We start from the raw sequence: 17,547 nt of genomic DNA, 5'->3' as shown, positions 1-17,547 counted from the left end.
GGGGATATGCGTCGCGATTGGGGTTGCTGGGTTGGCTGCTTTCTTTTGAGTCTGGGGTTGTTTTTTTATATGATGGTGATAGTGAGCAGTGAGTGGTGTGATGGATTTTTAGTTATATTCCCAAATCTGTTCTCTTGAATGAATTTATGTTAATTACTTGCCTCCCTTTTTGCTGCTATAAGAGTGGTTAGGTAGGTAAGAGATGCTGGACGTTTTTCAGTTGACCTAGCTTTCAAGCACACCGCTGCTGTTAATTGAAACAAGGGCAGGTGCTCTTGTACGTTAATCTATTTATTCGAAAAAAGTAATCTGAAATTGCAAGTTTCTCAATGTTGTGGTTTTAACAGCACTTGAGGAGATGGGTCAACTTAAGGTTATGCGGCTGTATTAACTGTGGCACGGACCGCTGCACCCCCAGCGTCATCACATGGTGGGACATCAAAGCTTCAAGCTCGACCTGCCTGTGCTTGTCTTGTGCTGGTGCGTGTTTGTAACCCCCACCTATCAGCATGCAATATCGCCGCTGAACAGCACCAGCTCCCTCATATCGCTTCTTAGTCGCATGCCAAATATATGGAAGCCGCCAGCCTCGTTCCCTCCAGTTACGATTACGTTTGTTTGCCTTTCCGTGGGTGGGACAGCGCACCTGGCATGAAAGATCCAAAGATCTGAACTCACAGCCTCGGACTCATACTGACAAACAACGTAACATTCACGGCCACCTTTCCGAATATCGCTCGCAAAAAGACATTCTCCCACCCAATCTACGAGATCCTTACGACCTTTACATTCCACGTCCTCGTAACGCCATCCTCCGCGCCTCCGCGCCTCCGCGCCTCCGCAATCGCGACCATGGTGGTGTCAGAGGCAGACGTTGATACATTCTTAGCTTTCATAGGGGATGGAGTCAGTCGCGAGGTTGCTGCCACAGTCCTACGACAACAAGGCAGCGTGGAGGCTGCTGTTAACAAGTTCTATGACAACCTGGACAACCCCGCCGGCCTAATACAGGTATGTACGCTGCATGATGTGCGGAGACGAGGGTCTTGGCTAAGGAGTGGGTGTCTATAGCCCGAAAACAACAACTACGATCCCAATGCATTTTCGGCGGACCGATATGGTGAGACCGAACCTGGTGGCCTTCCTTGTAAGTTATCGCAATACCCTTCGCCGCCTGGGTGAACTTTTTCTGGAACTTTGGTGGCTGACCCTTGACGTTTGGCAGCTTTTCGCATTGACTATCCACCCGGTACAGACAATTTCAACGGATCGCATAGCGTTGCTCCCAGTCGACCTCCGTCGCGGACGAGTCAGCATGCTGCCACTCCCGGAACCGGCGATGTGCCCATACAAAGTCAGTGCGATGTGTTGTACAAGGCTGTAGGATGATCGGAAGGCTGACTGAAGTGCAGGCATCGAGAATGGACAAGAGTTGGGCGTAATTAATAATGCTAACTACTCAAAACCCATGTTTGGACCAGCAAACAAGGACCAGGTCTACGACTCCAATAGCTGGGCCATGGTTCCGGTGTCGAAGAGCACCGAATATATTCCAGATGCAGTACCAGTTCAGCGGAAGCGCGAGGAGGAGGGTCCCGCGATCATCAAACCTACCCCGAATTGGGACTACCTACCTTCGCTGATATCTATCATCCACACGATCCCTTTGTTTCGGAACGCACTGCTGGCCCCGGAAATATCCCTACGTAGCTACCATGCTGGCGAGGATTGGTGGAAAGGGTCTTCTACAGCATCGAAAGCGACAGTGGTTTTCGACTCTGAGGATGAGAGCCCGCATGACCTGGATTTGATACATGAGATGCAAAGGCTGATGGCCTTCCTCGATCGTACTGACAGAGCGTACGGGTCTATCGGTGCACTTCAGCAATTGGACGCATGGAAGAAGGCGAGGGATGATATGACCGAGCGCCCCAACGATGAACTTCTCACGTTTCTACTGAAATGGGGAGATGCCTATCACAATCTTACATCCAAACCTCTGGACGGTGTATTTCGCTCTGTGATCAGCGCTGAGGGACAGGAACAGAGTTCGGCTCTACTGGATGCCAACATTATCCACCACGAGCCCGGCACTAAGATGTCACTTTACGATGTTCTAGATGAGAACCTGTTCGAATCTGTTGCCGGCGCTGGCACCGCTTTCATCAAGAGCGCTAGTGACGTGCTCGTCTTCCGGTTAGAAAGCTCAGATGCCAAGGGCAAGCTCGATTGCAAGATTCCAGCCACCCTGTACGCAGACAGGTACCTCGAGGAGAATAAAGAGGCGATTGCCGCGATGGTGCATGAGCGCAAACAATGCGATGCCCGGATCAAAGAAATTGATGAAGAAGCCGCCAAGATAAAATACCACACGACGAAGAAGATTCGCCCAGGGGAAAAAATGGAGACATTGAAGCTGCTCAAGAGTAGCATGGCGGCTTTCCAGCAGAAGTCGGACGATTTGATACATGATCCGAAGAATGCCACGATACTTACGCAGCTGCAGTCGCTGTACGATAGCATAGAACGGAAGCTAAATGGTTCGTTTTCGCCTTTTCATTTCATCGACTTTAACTCATCGACATCTCTGTGTGTTATAATTTGCTGACAGCTACTAGCTTTAGAAGAACAGAAGAAGCAGGCTCGCAAGAGTCTTGACGATATGTCAAGCCGTTTCAGGGCGCCATTCGTTGATGGCGACGAGGAATCTCCAGCGAAGACAGATGGTGACGGTACCGAACAGGATACTGAGATGTCAATGAAGCACCCGTACAAGCTCTGTGGTGTATCAACACATTCAAACGTCGTTTACCTCCTTCATCCAAACGCGAAGACCAACGATCGTGATACGGAATGGTGGCGCGTCGAATATTCCACTCCTGGCTCGGATTTGGCATACGTTCTCCGCGAGCGCCTCTCATTATCTTCTGTCCTCGAAAAAGCGAGCGAAGAGAATAGATCTGCACTTCTCGTCTACGCCAGCGAAGCCGCCCTATCACCCGATCCAATTCCCCTATCAGACGCACTGGACCGATTCGTTAAAGCCGATAACCTTTCATTCCAGGAGGAACTGCAAACGGACCTGGAATTTGGTAGGACAGGCGATCGTAATTTGGAACCTCTTTCAGGCTGGGACGCAGATGCGAGTTACACCAGTTCATTAGAACCGTGGGATCCTACTTCAAGCTGGGCTGAGGAACCTGATGCAAAACCCTACCAGGACCATAATAGTGACCCTGATGCCTTTGAAAACATCTCCGCCGAGAGATTCTATCAACAACAGAGTCGTGCCCAGTCAGCAGGGCCAAGCATCTCCGCCAACGAAAAACCCACTAGCGGTATTGAGGAGATGTGTGAAGTTAATGGCGGGTTCAGCGCCTGGGCTGGCGCAAGCAATGCGTCGAGCGAGACGATCGCTGGGGATTCCATGGATCTTGTGGAGAGCCAAGGACAGGCGCCAGCTGTTCAGGGCGCGACAGAACATGGCCCGGTCGAAGTCCGTGACGTCGAAATGGGTGACGCAGAAGACAGTGCGAAGAGAGCAGAGGCCCGGCCTGAGGCAAAGGTTCAACACATCGAGTTCGCTGGAGGTGCTGAAGGCGTTGCAGGAGAGAGGAAGGGAGGTTAGCTGGTTAATAATTGATAATTCGTTCTATTGCTGCATACAGGAGATGGGGAGAACCGCTTCGGATCATATAATCGGCGTTGTCTGAGGCATCCACCTTATATCGCCAGCAGTGGCGAGGTATACATGATTATTGGATATGCATACAATTGAACACCGTTCTGCACACACGGGGATGTCTATTTACTGTTCTTTAGATCCCTCCAAGTGCCTGATGTGGTAACCTCTTGGGAGATCATGTCAATTGTAAAAGATCTGACATGCTTCACAATAAGCCTGACACAATGTGTCTGCGGCTCAGTGCCTCCCATTATCTGCCGAAGTCGTCTTGCCTAGTGCTGGATATCTTTCGGTATAGCAGTTTGCTGCGACAACAAAGCGGCCCTCTCAGTCCTGGACCAAGTACGTACCATAGATCGCGATACCACACTCCGTAATCCATTTCCCTGCAAGAAAGACTTTGTCCCCAGTCCAATGATGCACCCCTCTCTTCTCGAACCCAACCTTCTCCATGACCCGCATGCTCGCCGCATTCTCATCATTGACCAGCGCTCTGACATACACCTTCTCATACGGCGCCCAGAACCCCCTTTCCCTCTTACAAAGCCCAAACACGGCGTTCAGCGACTCCGTCGCGTACCCCTTTCCCCATGCCTTGGGGAGAAACATGTACCCCACCTCCATTGACAAAGTAGTTTCTGACTCGGCGGCTGGCGCGCTCAAGTTTTCTGGCAAGGGGAGACTTCCAGCGCCGAGGGGCCAGATCGTCACGTGTCCGATGAATTCGGTTTCCCGCTGCTCTTGGTCCGCATCATTGCTGGAGCTGGGGTTGACAAATCTGTGGATTAGGTAGTTGATGGTGTGTTTCTTGTTGAGAACGCCCTCGAACACTTTTTTGGTGTCTTCGATTGTCTTTGCGGTTCCGTATGGACTGGGGCAGGTTTTAGTTTTGTTTAGTAATGCAATTAAAGAAGCATCATGATGCTTGGTTCCTCTTTTGAGGGATCAGGCTAGGAGAATTGGGGAAGGGAGAAAGAAGTACCTCCAGAATGTAGATTGAGGATCGCTTCGTAGTTCATGCGCCAAAGCCAACTCAGGACTACCCGGCTCCAACGTCGATAGGAGCGTGAGTTTCAGGCGTGGAGTGACTAATACGGGGTCCATGATGGCGCTGATTGTTGTGACACCGAATGGTGGAAAATCTATGGGGAGAGATGGATGTGGAATTGTACTATACTAGTGAGTGACAAATTGCTAATTATGAAGGTATTGCTGTAGCTAATGAAGAGTTGCGTGTAAGTTGTACTGCAGCGTCCTGTAGATTTAGGGAATCTTTGTTTATGTAGAGCCCAGTAATCCAGCATAGTGTTACATTGCTGTGTCTACATCAATATGTTCACCGTTTAGCGACGCTTATCTGTGGATGGGCGAAGTGCGCCCTTCTGAAGTACAAACACCTTCCCAAATGAATGGAAACACGTGGGAAGCCTAACCCACGTGCAATCGCGAAGCCCTTAAAAATAGGCATCTTGATCAAGTTAGTATCTAGTAAGTCCAACTGTGTCTAAATCTAGCCACAACTTACAAGGCTCAGAACTAAAGATCTGGCGATTGATTTTTGGCGGATATCTAACCTATACTGTAAGTGTGTGAGATTCCCCACTATTAGCGTTAAGATCCAGATGGGACCCTGATGATGTTACTTCCGCCTCAAAAAAAGGGTCCGATGGACTCCGACTCCGATTTACTTGACTATTGGTCGCGAAGTATTTTTTTTAGACACAGAGGTCACGTAATTAAATACGATATCATGGATAGGCTGGCTCTCGTGTAACATGCACCTTGAAAACCTAGATTGCGGAACTTGTGTGCGTGCAGTTGTGCCGTTCCGTGTAGCCAACATTGACAATATAGGTCTCCAGCAGCCACAATAACGAACAGCATCTAGACATTGTATCGCTCTGGACCTCGGAGAATGGTAAAACTGCCGTGAGATGTTGTAGAAATGCCGTCTCATACCAAGATACTCTTGTCTTGATTATACATGATTGTCCATTCGACACTTCCGCTGATGGGTAGGTGAGATGATACGTATCCGGTACGTTTCCGAAGTACCACCTTGTAACTACCCGACGAAAGCGAAGCTCCCACTTAAAGGTCCATAGTCAACATTACGATAACCAACATAAAATCTTGAATTTCCTCTTGTGTGTATATTGTTCAACATTTTCGCATAACCAGGGCTTTCGAAACCCCACTAAGCGACTTTCTGGCAACGAACCAGACGAACATGTTATTTTTCGAACACCGAGAGAACCCTGGACTGTGAAACATCTTAGAGCTTACATCAACCATGGAGCTCAAGAAGGAGTATGAGCTTGTCATCGTAGGTGCAGGTAACAATCCCAGTCTGTTAATCATTGATCGTTGTATCAGTTGGTAATGGCTTTTTTTTTAGGAGTGCATGGCCTGTCCATGGCAATAACATATCTTCAAGTAAACCCTCATCACAACGTTCTCATTGTCGAGAAAGCCATGTCAATCGGCGGTACATGGGCTAAAGAGAGGGTCTATTCTGGACTGAAGACAAACAATGCCTTCGGATCATACGAATTCAGCGACTTGCCTATGCCAGCAGCAGAGTATGGAGAGGCAGAAGGAAGCCACATACCCGGTCTTGCTGTGCATGAATATCTCTCGAAGGTCAGTGTAGCTCACAAGATCGATAAGTGCATTTGCTATGGAACGAGTGTGGAGTCGGCCACCCAACGGGATGACGGAAAATGGTCTATTCAACTCCTGGATGGAACGACTGGCAACTCTCCGAAAATTACGGCGCATCGCCTCGTCATTGCCACTGGCATCACATCGGAACCTAACATACCCTCAATACCGGGCGCAGACTCGTTCAAGGGATTGGCGATACACGCAAAGCAAATGGCCAAAGAGAGAAAGAGATTGGATGCTTGCAAAGACGTAGTTGTGATAGGCGGCAACAAGTCATCATGGGACATTTGTTATCTCACTGCAACAGCTGGAGCACAGGCGCACATGGTGATTCGACCATCTGGTGGCGGCCCCAGCTATCTATGGCCCAGTGTTTGTCGATTGGGGCCGCTCGAGTTCTCATTTGGCCCGTTATCTGGCACGCGAATCTTCACGCTTTTCGATCCTACGCCATACCACGGAGAAGGCCTGGTACAGAGATTCCTACATCGCACTACTATTGGCATTTCCATCTGTCTGTTGTTCTGGAATGTGCTTGACAAGCTTGTTCGATATCTAAATGGATATTCCAATCACCCTGAAACCAAAAAGCTGGAGCCTTGGACGACACCCTTCTGGGTCGGCAACTCGGTCAGCATCAACAATTATGACGAGGACTACTTCCGGTTGGTACGCGAAGGCAAGATCAAGGTTCATATCGCCGACGCTGTTTCCATGTCGGAGGATCAGATCAGACTATCAGATGGCAGTTCCTTAAAAGCAGACGCCTTGGTGTACTGTACTGGGTGGAAGCCAAAGCCGTCTATCAAGATCGACGTTTTGGGAACCACTCCCATTCTGAGCAAGCCTAAGACATATGATGCGGCCGAAGCAGCGAGATTGGAGGAGGAGGTTTATCGAAGTGTCCCATACCTTCGGACAATAGCAAGAAGAACAGCCAATGCGCCAAAGCTCCCTGAATCGCGGACGGTGCCTTCCAACGAATCACTCGAGCTTTACCGTCATGTCGTACCGTCAGAGCCGCACTTCATCAAGCAAAAGAATCTTGCGTTCATTGGTGCGCATTCTTCACCCCATGCAATAGCTGTCGCGCAAGCCCAGGCACTATGGATCACAGCATTCTTCGGTGGACGAATTAATCACCTTAAAGGGAACGAGCTTGACTTGAACAGAATTAAACACAACACCGCTCTTCATCGCACTTATGGAGAGATTCGGAGGCCGACCATAACAGGAGGATTTGGAGACAGGTATCCAGACATTGTCTTTGACAGCCTTCCATACATTGATACCTTACTGGAAGACGTTGGCGTTAAGAGTAAGAGGAAGAGCAGTTGGTGGAAGGACCTGACGGAGCCGTACGGACCGGCGGAATATGATGGAATAACAGAGGAATGGCTCAAGCAATTCCCGACGATTACTGAAAAGGCCTGAAACAATTTGAAGGAGAAAGGCGCTTCATTGGGACATGAATCGATTCGGTCTGATTGTTTTTGTATATATATCCACCTGTGAGGGGCTCGGCTAGGGATACCCTTGCTGAATACTTCACTACTGTCTTACATGCTAACTCAAGTACGTTAAGATCATCACCGCCTAGCCATGCTAACGTACTTACTAAGCGGGCTATCATATACCGTACCTAGAAGTAATGCATCATTTAATTGGCACAACAGTGGATGGCCTTGTACCTATTATGAATTCGTATTCGACATTCTTAACCTGAGCCTCGTCGCTATTATCTCAAAGTCACTCAATGTAACGCCACCCATCCTCTGACAGAATACATACTCGCTGTCCACACGAGAATGCCTCGTCCGAAGGTTACCGAGGCTCGTCGACAGCGAGTAGCCAAAGCGTGTATACCATGTCAAGAGGGCAAGTATAAGTGTGACGCGACAATGCCTTGTGCGCAGTGTGCCAAACGAGGTCGTTCCGAGTCTTGCGAGTACTCTTCACTTGAACGTTCTTACGGACGCCACCGCCGTCGAATTCCAAAGCCTCTTAGTAGTCAACAAAGTCCTACCTTGTTATCTCATGAATCAACACTCTCTGCACCGCCTAGCAATCATTCGGGGCAGTCGCCGAACCTCAACAGCAATGTCAGTAAGGCAACAGTGTTGGAAGTAAATGCTCCGGCTGTTCCGCAAACCCTCTACGATACGAGAGGACGAGTAGGTATGTGCGCCTCATTTATATTGTTAAGATGTGTAGCCAGCGGACGTTGATCTGACTGCTTGTTCTTTGCTAGTATATCTCGGTGAATCTGCTGCTCCCGCCTTTGTACGCCAGCTTCAGAACCTGCTCGAGATAGAGATAGGAGCATCTGCGGATGCTGGAGATCCTTCCAAAGTTACAGCCATTGAGGAATTTCCACCTGAGGAAACTGAAGTCTTGACCACTGAAGACATATCAAATTTTGACGATCTCCAAGAGCTTGTAGATGTCTATTTCACTGCAGTAAGGCGTGAGGGTTGACAGATTTTCACGAGGGAGTTTCTGACCGCGTTCTAGTCATGTGGAATACTCGACATCATCGATCGACATCAGGTAGATAAACTGCTCAGTAGTTGGCGAGATGGCACACTGTCAGATCCTGGACAAACGGCAGTCTTACTCCTCATAATAGCATATGCAGCGCAGTCACGAAGTGGATCGCCATTAGATCTGAAACTCACACAGTATTATTATCACCATGGAAGGCAAATAGCGCTACTCAAGCTCACAGAAGAGCCAAGCATCGAGACAGTACAGACGTTCGTCTTGATCTCTCTCTATATGCTAGCTTGCTCGCAAAGAAATGGGTCTTTCCTAAATCTAGGAATTGCTGTCAGTGCAGCCAAATCGTTGGGGATACATAGGGACGATATCAACTCAACTTTCCCAGAGGATAGCCAACTCAGGTAAGCTAATGTTTTTGCAGATAGCATTACCGCCTTTGCAAAGTTCCTGCGGATAAGTACTTATCGTATTGACACAGAACACGAATATGGCGGTCTCTGCGCTACCAGGATCTGTTCTTCTGTGGCATGATGGGTAGAACGCCGTTGACCATGACGATGGACTCGACCTGCGGAAAGCCTTTGGATGCAAGCATAGATCCAAATAATGATAGAAATCAGCAACTAGCACTCATGGAGGCAGCGAAAGCGTTTTCTATCTTGGAGCGAATCATTGATGAAATCTACACCAAGGGGTCCCCTTCGTTGCAGCATTTAGAAGTCATTGGCCAGGAGTTACAAACATCAACTTCGAATATCCCCCCAGAACTTCGTACTGTGGAGAATCCAGAGAGGCCCACCCAGAGGGAGGTCATACGCAACACATACGTAGCGTGCAGCTACTATTTCAGCATGATGCTATTGACTCGTCCGTTTCTCCTAGCCGTGATACGGCGACAATATGAGGAGGCGTCAGATATGGTGGTTGACAGGTCACAGCTGGACAAGAACAAGACACAGGATGGCACAGATATTGATCAAGGTGCCCTGACTTCAATTGAATCCGCACTACACACTATCCAGCTCGTTCACGAGCTGTTAACAGCGAACATGTTACTCGGCAACATGGTCTTGGTAATGTAAGAGCCATAGAATATCTAATCAAGCGATATTTTCCGTGGATGATACACTGACTTTTATTTAGCGCTTGGGTATTTGTCGCGTCAGTTACCCTTTGTTCAGCACATGCAGGCCGCCTTGGTCGCATGAGTGATAACGAGCAAGCAATCCAACAAGCTGAGGCAATCTTGAAATATTTTGCAAAGCATACCAGACAGGGCAGGAGATACGGCAGGATCTTACAGAAGCTGTATAGTTCTGCAAGGGACTATGTCAAAGCCATCGAGAATAAGGAGCGGCATGCTCGTAGCATATCTATGCCGGAGTTGTTCAGTCTCAGCCATGTCCCCCGCGGTCAACCAACGCCACCTGCTCATGTACCACATGACTCACATGTAAAGGAAGATGTAGAGCATCAGACTGATGTTGCCGTCATTGCTCCGCCTGGCGATCCATTGTATGGGAACGAGTACAACCTGAAAAGCGCACATCAAGAATCGGCGGATACTTCGTGCTGGATGCCACCAACTACCGACAACCAGTGGCTCACGGACTCAGCGTCGATTGTGAATATTATAGACCTGTTTACGGACTCGAGTTATGGATCAACTGGAGAAAGCATGGTTGGCACCGCTGGCCCGAGAGCAAATGACCAGCCAGGGGATTACTTCAATACACCATGGTAAGGTGTTCATCGGATAGCGCTCTTTGCAATAATATTTCCTGGCAGCTGGCTATTTTTTCACCACGATTCAGATCATTAGAAGTCACAGAGTCCCACTCTGTCGGTTTTATTGTCTTGCCACCGACAACCACCATGCAGCATTTCCAAGTTTCCGACATTTAGTGTCACCTTTCTTCACCCTTGACATTCCTTGGAGCGATCTTTTCACAGTCCAAATCGATGTATATTCAATTGCGAAGTTGAGGACAATCGTAGTATTGTTGGGATAGGAGCTGCGAAGACTTGTAGTCGTGCGAGCCGAAGATCTTGTTGGATGTGAGAACTATTGGGGCCCGACAAAATGCGCGCACGCTCACAACATGGAGATCAGATTATTCAACCATGAATGGAATTCTTTTGGACCATGGAGGAAATATTGTTGGGTTCGTTGACCCCCTGGCTGGAATCCAAATTTGGTGAGATGCAACTTTTTGATGGTACTATGAGCTTCCTTACTAACTAGCCGCACTGGATGCTGGAAAATACTGCGCTCAACCTTGGTATCGGATAACAGACAACATATCCACCTTCGTCCAGCAAATTGTATCCTTACACATATAAAGAAGTGAATCTTGCTCCTTATTTCTGCACCAAACAACCAACACACCAACACACGAAGAATATCCCATCATTTGATACGACAAACATGACGCCTTTTCGGCTTTGGGGCCTCTCTCATGCGGCGCTCTTTGCCGCGCCTGTGCTTGCGCAACTTTCAAAATCCTCAGCCCTTGTGCATTTTCCACAAACCTCAGCTCTCATTGAGCTTCCGCAATCAACAACTCTCGTTAAGCTTCCACAGTCAACAAGTCTCGTCAAGCTTCCACAATCCTCGGCTCTTATCCTCGTCGCTCAAACTCCCCGTACACAGACTGAAGATGTCGAGGCTCCTCTGCGTTCCAGCACGTTAGATAGTGGCAGAATGACACGTATTGACCCTACCGCATATCAATCATCTTTCAAGAGTAGACCATCATCTCCCAATCTCAAGCCTCGGTATATAGGATCCCTACATGACATGAGGACTAGGATGAAGTGGTTTAAATATCACTGTGGGCAGCCTCATGTCTGGCCTTGTTGGCGTAACTGTATGCTTACACGGAAATATACGGGACAACAGCTGCGTTCATACCGATGCAAAGCCTTTTGTAGGCCAGAAATGGTAAGTGCTCGAACCCCCCCATACCAACCGGTAGGTAACAAGAGATCTTGATCTAACGTAAACAGCAACCAAGGGCATGCACGACGACCAGCGATGACGATTACCATCACAGTCTGACCGGTCCTAAAGATATTTGCACCGATGTACAAGGCTGCACTGTCCTTGGGAAGGGTAACCACCATCTTCTGTGGCCAACGGAATGGCCGGAAATGCAAGGTCCTGTAAATCAAGAAATGTCATTATCACCTGCTTTCGAACGGGTCGAGCAGCCCAATTATGATAAGCACGAGTACTGGATCACGCCAGAATCGACCCGGGACGAGATGCCATGGGGACCTGGTGCAATCATGCTTCAAGAAGGAGACGAGGAAAAGGAATTCCCTTGGACGTCGGACAATGTAACTCCGCAAATGGCGCAAAATTTGCCGATGCCTCCTCTCAACGACCCGCAACGGGAAGTCGGGCCTGACACGGAATATGGAAAGAATCCTGTGTGGGAGGAGTTTTTAGGCTCGTCTTATGTGGATAAAGAGGATTGGCCTTTGCCGGACTACAACTGGAATTCGGCTGATATATTGCCTCTGGGTCCTGGTACTAGCTAGGCAATGAGTGAAAAGTACGAGTAGTTCTTTGGTGACCCACAATCTGAGTTAGTCCTCCAAAAGCTCTGAACAAGGGTTAGATATGGGTTTAGGATGGGCTGAATCAAAGAAACTCAGCAGTAGGGTTATATCTTTTGAAACAATGTTGAACCGTACTTTTGATTATGAATATGTGTGAAGCTGTAAATCATAATGTTGTCAACCGAGGAGGCTTAATGCGTAATGGGTATGTGACGAATCATCTGAGTTCATATCTGAGCATGCATTTCAGCGCCCGCGTCTTAGACAGTATTCATGACTGCCCAACACCTTGAAACTGATGAAAATTATTACTCGTTCTCCATTTGTACCAGTACCATCGTGATGAGCGTGATGGAGCGTTCAGTGGACGTTGTTGTAAAACTGGGTAGATCTCATCACGGATATAGTCACGTGATACCCCACCCTTGATCTTCGACTTCCCCGGATGTGAACCACTAATTACATCCATCACTTCTCCACCTCCTACTTCAAATACAGCGACATGACATCAGATTCTAACTGGTTACACTTCAATTCTCATCAACCCAAACGGAAAAGAGCCGAGCTTGTATGTCTTACATGCCATGCTAAGAAGATCAAATGCAATATCCAGCTTCGCAAGAGTCAAGGCCATAACGACTGTAGCAACTGCTCGACCTCTGGCAGGGAATGCCGCATTAGGCCTTCTAAACGGGAGAAGAGGCGGAAAGGTGCCCGGCATGATGGAGAGCAGCACATCACTGGCCCCACCAATGAGGATGAATTCCTGATTGGGAACCCCATAGGGAACGACAACCCTGTTGACAACACTGTTCGAATATCAAATGGCGTAGATGCCCTCCTTGCTGCCGATGCCACTTTTCAGGTGGCATCTGGAGCGCTCGAACGGCCTCAACAGACAATGCCTGCGGCAGTTCGCAACATCGACGTCCCTAATTTTCATCACAACCCTTCGCCACAGAATACATTCCAGATTCAAGACCACTCTCCCGCACAGTCACATAAGCCCTCGACTAACCACACCGATACCACTCCAACACAGGTTGGTGATGTGGATTCTGGCTTTCTCCAGGTATATGGACCCGAAAATCAGCACGACGCCGATAATCAGGCTCTCGTCGCCCAGCTAGAGCACAAGTATAGCTCTCAAATGCACCCGGATCTTGAACAGATTTTCACGGAGACGTACTTTGAGTATTGTTATACATGGTGTCCAGTACTCGAACAAGCCACATTGTCTGAAGATATCGCCCGGTCGCCGCTTTTGGCCAACGCTCTTGCGCTTGCAGCGTCACATATCCAGCCTCCTCTCCTGCCCCACGAAGGACCCGAGGCGTATTACAAAAAGGCTAGAACTATCTTCTACGACGACGAGGAAGCTGATAGTTTGACTTCATTGAAGGCACTTTGTCTCTTCTACTGGTGGGCTCCCTTATCCCCTTCACGCGTACATCGCCATAGTTCGTGGTGGTGGACCTCGGTAATCATACGGCACGCACAACAGATGGGAATACATCGAGAACCGGGCATTGAACACCCAAATCGCGCTGCACTGGATCTAAGTTTGAGGCGTAAGATCTGGTGGACCGCATTTGCGCGCGAGCGACTCACTGCTCTCTGCCAAAGCAAACCTATCATTATCGATCCGGACGACTGCAACATTGCGGAACCGACTTTGTTGGACTTTGGGGGCGATGCGCGAAGCCAAAGACAAGGTGAGATATTCATCCACTGGGTTCGTCTTTGTGCCATTATCGGCCGCATCGCCAAATTCCTACTACAACCAGAAAAGGCGACGACAAGCGCTTTTCCCAATCAGCTCCGGGAAGAACTGGTCAATTGGGTACATTCGTTGCCACCGCGATTGCAGTTGCGGATCGATGCTTCAAGGACACAATCATTCGATCGGGATGTTCACCAGCTGCACCTTTTCTACCTGACTACCATTGTCATATTACATCTCAAGCGATCTAGCGGTCATCTACCGCAGGCTTTGCCACCTGCGATTCTCGCTGCCTCTTGTACGGCGAGGATTCTGAAAGATATTCTTGCCCGCGGGAATTCTAGGTTTCTGATGGCGATCACTTGTTGGCATGTTGGCACAGCATCCATTGCTCTTCTTCAAGCTTGCCGGATACAACATCTGTCAAGTTTCGCCAACGAGGACCTCGACATCCTTCAGCACACAGTTAAGCAGCTACAGACTATGTGGGCATCCGCAAATGTTATTGCCTCTGGGATTGAACGCCTGCGACGACCAGAGTCCATTATAGCTCTTGCGGCACAGAACCAGAACGACAGCTCGGCCTCGAATAATTTGCAAAGCGACGACGCGGCCTTTCGATTAGGCGCTATTTCTATGGCCAATCACGACGACGAGGATAACGACTTCGATTGGATGCGCTTTTTTCCCTTCGTCACCAAATCGACTAACGGAATTGCTGCGAGTCTAATATCCGGGAGGGAACAAGGCACGGCGACAAGGGGTTTCCCTTCACCGAACAATGAGCTGTTTCACGACACGTTGCTTGCGCAGTATCAGGACTTATTTGATCCTTTCACTGATTATGCTATGGCCTTTACAGACATCCCACTTCATCATTGATGGCTGGAAAGTGGAAAAAATGTCGCATTGTACTATCTTGCATGTGAAATGTATTGTTATTTACTTAGGTATCTGCGCTGTAATGAAATCTAGCCTGAGCCAAGGTGTTATGCACCATTTGTTGCAGCCAATCCGTTAATGTGACCGTTCAATGCCTTTGCTTTGGCCTGTTGCCTCTCGGGACCTTTCCCTTGAGCCTCTTCAGCAATCTCAACGTACCAGGACAAATCGCTCTTCTCATCAAACTCGAACTCGGTGAACCCATTGCCCATGAATCGGAAAGGATTCGCAGTCTTGTAGGTGATATCGAAGTCCTCGCCTCGAATATCGCTCAACAGCCTGTTGAAAACCTGGGCCGAGCCACCAAACAATGCAGTGACTCTGCCGTCTTTTCTACCACGCTTGTACCAAGATGTGCAACCGCCGGTCCAGACAAGCGTCTTATGGACCTCATCGCCGTATTTCATGAAGGCATCCACAACGGATCGCTTCGGCGTGACGTATTTGATCTCCTCACTCGCAATCTTCTTGATCCACTTGACGAAGTAGTCGCCTGTCCAGTTCAAGGACTCGACCAGGGAGCCGTGGCCGCCGAGGCAATTGGGTCCCATCATCATGAAGTAGTTGGGGAAGTCGGGAGTCATGACGGAGACGTAGCTTTCTGGCTCATCAGCCCATTTCTCTCGAAGGTTGATGCCATTCTGGCCGATCATAGGGTATCGCGGACGGTGGGACACATCGAAACCGGTGGCGCAGACAACTTAGATGAAATTGTTAGAGGTTGACTAGAGACAAAGTATTGGGCGGACGATAAATGATTTAACTTACTGACGTCGCACTCAAAGGTCTTTCCGTCGGCCGTGTGCACAGCGTTCTCGCTAATTCCGGTGATTGGGCTGTCGGTAAGGTCGCAGTTGTCCCTGAGGAAGGACTCGAGATAACCCGGTCCAGGTGTGATACGTCGACATCCCAACTCCCATTTGGGAATCAGCATATCGCATAGCCGCTTGTCGTGGTTCAGCTTCTCGGCCATCTGTGCGCTCGCGGCTTTCATGCCCGCCTCGTTGTTCTCGCCCTTCAAGAAGATATAGAATGATTTGTTTGTTCGGCTGACAATGCCTTTCCTGTACTTCTGGTGGTATGCGGGGTCTCGGAATTGCTCTTTCTCGGAGTCTAGGTATTGGGGATTGGGGTCGTCGACCTCACGGCCGAGATGCTTCGAAGGTGGGGCCCTGTAGTACACCCAGGCGGGACCACGGATGAAGTTCTGTACGGTCGTGCCAGGGAGCTTGGCCATCTGAGGAACGATTTGAATGCCGGAGGAGCCATTTCCAATGACAGCGATGCGCTTGTTGGAGTAATCGTAGCTATGGTCCCATCTTGCAGAGTGTGTGATGTGACCCTTAAATTTCTCAAACCCGTCGATCTTGGGCCAGCTCTCGTGACTATAGTTTTGGTTTAGGGTGGTCGTAAAAGTATGCTGAAGGGGATCAGACTTACACAAGAACACCTTGTCCAGAAATCAATACATGGCAGAAGTCGTCACGTCGCACGCCGTCTTTCTCCACGGTCACTTTCCATTGCGCAAGATCTTCTTTCCACTCGGCTGCAACAACCTTCGTGTTTAATTGTAGGTCACGGTCGAGGTTCCACTTCTTTACAGTAGTTTTGAAGTACTCCAAAATTTCGGCACCACTTGCGTAGAATCTTGACCAGTTTGGGTTGGGGTCGAAGGGAAATGCGTAGATATGTGCAGGGACGTCGCATTGAACGCCCGGGTAGTTGTTGACGAGCCAAGTACCGCCGACCTCGCTGTGAGCTTCGTAGATGGTGTGCGAGACGAATTCTTCCATTTCTGGGAAGCGATGCTGGAACTTATGTGCCATAAGAAGACCTGAGAAACCAGCACCGATGGTAATAACGCGAACTTTCTCGTTGGTGAATGCATATTGTTGCTTCAGCTTGAAGGGGTCAAATGTTGTGTGGTTGGCACCATTTGTCGTGACTTTGGGATCCTTGACACCATTTGTGGTGCCATTGGGGATTGGTTTGGAATCTGTAATTCCATTGATACCGTCGACAGTCGGTATCTCAGCCTCTGAAGCAGGGGCAGTAATAGAGTCCACCATAGTCTTGACGGGTTTGGCTCCCAACTTGGGGCCTGAGGATAGGGAGTCGAGGAATACGGTCATGTTGACGGAACTACAACGCGCACTGTCGCGGGCTTGGAGTTCGCGTTTGAGGTTGTCAAGAGATGTTGAAATTTGAAAAGTAAACGACTTGACGGCTCCAGTGATATATCACAACCCCTCGGAGCGGAAAAGGTCCCGATCGTTCGATCAAGCGCAAGAGGAATAATCCCAACACAGCTAATTGCGATGAATGGAGGAGCTGTCTTGCCGAAAATCACATCACCTCCAGAGCGTCCAGCCGATACACCGCGGCTCGCGCCATGTGAGAAGAGCCGCTACTAGAGCCAAACTTATGCGGGGATAATGGATTTCCGGTACTCGTCCTATGA

At 49.0% G+C, this 17,547-nt stretch overlaps 7 protein-coding genes across 7 annotated transcripts; 5 read left to right on the top strand and 2 right to left on the bottom strand.

Moving 5' to 3' along the window:
• Positions 1 to 469: 469 nt before the first annotated feature.
• On the top strand, positions 470 to 3,628 carry BU24DRAFT_395363 (uncharacterized protein; the record flags this gene model as incomplete). Its single annotated transcript, XM_033525252.1, has 6 exons — positions 470 to 1,011; positions 1,072 to 1,147; positions 1,226 to 1,354; positions 1,413 to 2,540; positions 2,619 to 3,092; positions 3,165 to 3,628. Exons 1-6 carry the CDS (start codon positions 853 to 855, stop codon positions 3,626 to 3,628), a joined length of 2,430 nt encoding a protein of 809 aa, XP_033380796.1. The 5' UTR covers positions 470 to 852.
• Positions 3,629 to 3,862: 234 nt separating this feature from the next.
• On the bottom strand, positions 3,863 to 5,096 carry BU24DRAFT_252541 (uncharacterized protein). The gene is made up of 2 exons (XM_033522398.1): positions 4,668 to 5,096; positions 3,863 to 4,556 (listed from the first exon to the last, which is right to left on the bottom strand). The coding sequence occupies exons 1-2, from the start codon at positions 4,787 to 4,789 to the stop codon at positions 4,013 to 4,015; spliced, it is 666 nt and encodes a 221-aa protein (XP_033380795.1). The 5' UTR covers positions 4,790 to 5,096; the 3' UTR covers positions 3,863 to 4,012.
• A 693-nt stretch (positions 5,097 to 5,789) lies between these two features.
• On the top strand, positions 5,790 to 7,978 carry BU24DRAFT_395359 (FAD/NAD(P)-binding domain-containing protein). The gene is made up of 2 exons (XM_033525251.1): positions 5,790 to 6,021; positions 6,084 to 7,978. The coding sequence occupies exons 1-2, from the start codon at positions 5,979 to 5,981 to the stop codon at positions 7,784 to 7,786; spliced, it is 1,746 nt and encodes a 581-aa protein (XP_033380794.1). The 5' UTR covers positions 5,790 to 5,978; the 3' UTR covers positions 7,787 to 7,978.
• A 182-nt stretch (positions 7,979 to 8,160) lies between these two features.
• BU24DRAFT_411825 (uncharacterized protein) lies at positions 8,161 to 10,598 on the top strand (the record flags this gene model as incomplete). Its single annotated transcript, XM_033526066.1, has 5 exons — positions 8,161 to 8,530; positions 8,604 to 8,812; positions 8,867 to 9,255; positions 9,333 to 9,932; positions 9,998 to 10,598. 5 exons carry the CDS (start codon positions 8,161 to 8,163, stop codon positions 10,596 to 10,598), a joined length of 2,169 nt encoding a protein of 722 aa, XP_033380793.1.
• A 508-nt stretch (positions 10,599 to 11,106) lies between these two features.
• On the top strand, positions 11,107 to 12,443 carry BU24DRAFT_452878 (uncharacterized protein). The gene is made up of 2 exons (XM_033531224.1): positions 11,107 to 11,798; positions 11,864 to 12,443. Exons 1-2 carry the CDS (start codon positions 11,283 to 11,285, stop codon positions 12,398 to 12,400), a joined length of 1,053 nt encoding a protein of 350 aa, XP_033380792.1. The 5' UTR covers positions 11,107 to 11,282; the 3' UTR covers positions 12,401 to 12,443.
• A 449-nt stretch (positions 12,444 to 12,892) lies between these two features.
• On the top strand, positions 12,893 to 15,122 carry BU24DRAFT_425106 (uncharacterized protein). The gene has a single exon (XM_033528662.1). The coding sequence runs from the start codon at positions 12,924 to 12,926 to the stop codon at positions 15,024 to 15,026; it is 2,103 nt and encodes a 700-aa protein (XP_033380791.1). The 5' UTR covers positions 12,893 to 12,923; the 3' UTR covers positions 15,027 to 15,122.
• Positions 15,080 to 17,325, bottom strand: BU24DRAFT_252482 (FAD/NAD(P)-binding domain-containing protein). The gene is made up of 3 exons (XM_033522397.1): positions 16,527 to 17,325; positions 15,855 to 16,471; positions 15,080 to 15,786 (listed from the first exon to the last, which is right to left on the bottom strand). The coding sequence occupies exons 1-3, from the start codon at positions 17,216 to 17,218 to the stop codon at positions 15,134 to 15,136; spliced, it is 1,962 nt and encodes a 653-aa protein (XP_033380790.1). The 5' UTR covers positions 17,219 to 17,325; the 3' UTR covers positions 15,080 to 15,133.
• Between the last annotated feature and the right edge of the window lie 222 nt (positions 17,326 to 17,547).

The sequence above is a fragment of the Aaosphaeria arxii genome (assembly GCF_010015735.1).
Source record: "Aaosphaeria arxii CBS 175.79 unplaced genomic scaffold BU24scaffold_7, whole genome shotgun sequence".
NCBI lineage: Eukaryota > Fungi > Ascomycota > Dothideomycetes > Pleosporales > Aaosphaeria > Aaosphaeria arxii.
This window is presented reverse-complemented; position numbering and strand designations above follow the sequence as displayed.

Bases quoted from the DNA above. Each gene is read 5' to 3' on its own strand.
- BU24DRAFT_425106 (XM_033528662.1), top strand. From the start codon at position 12,924: ATGACATCAGATTCTAACTGGTTACACTTCAATTCTCATCAACCCAAA.
- BU24DRAFT_452878 (XM_033531224.1), top strand. From the start codon at position 11,283: ATGACGCCTTTTCGGCTTTGGGGCCTCTCTCATGCGGCGCTCTTTGCC. The intron at 11,799-11,863 runs GTAAGTGCTCGA...TAACGTAAACAG, and splicing joins CCTTTTGTAGGCCAGAAATG to CAACCAAGGGCATGCACGAC.
- BU24DRAFT_395359 (XM_033525251.1), top strand. From the start codon at position 5,979: ATGGAGCTCAAGAAGGAGTATGAGCTTGTCATCGTAGGTGCAG. The intron at 6,022-6,083 runs GTAACAATCCCA...CTTTTTTTTTAG, and splicing joins GCTTGTCATCGTAGGTGCAG to GAGTGCATGGCCTGTCCATG.
- BU24DRAFT_252482 (XM_033522397.1), bottom strand. From the start codon at position 17,218: ATGACCGTATTCCTCGACTCCCTATCCTCAGGCCCCAAGTTGGGAGCC. The intron at 16,472-16,526 runs GTAAGTCTGATC...CCAAAACTATAG, and splicing joins TCTGGACAAGGTGTTCTTGT to TCACGAGAGCTGGCCCAAGA. The intron at 15,787-15,854 runs GTAAGTTAAATC...ATTTCATCTAAG, and splicing joins GACCTTTGAGTGCGACGTCA to TTGTCTGCGCCACCGGTTTC.
- BU24DRAFT_252541 (XM_033522398.1), bottom strand. From the start codon at position 4,789: ATGGACCCCGTATTAGTCACTCCACGCCTGAAACTCACGCTCCTATCG. The intron at 4,557-4,667 runs GTACTTCTTTCT...AACCTGCCCCAG, and splicing joins CCTCAATCTACATTCTGGAG to TCCATACGGAACCGCAAAGA.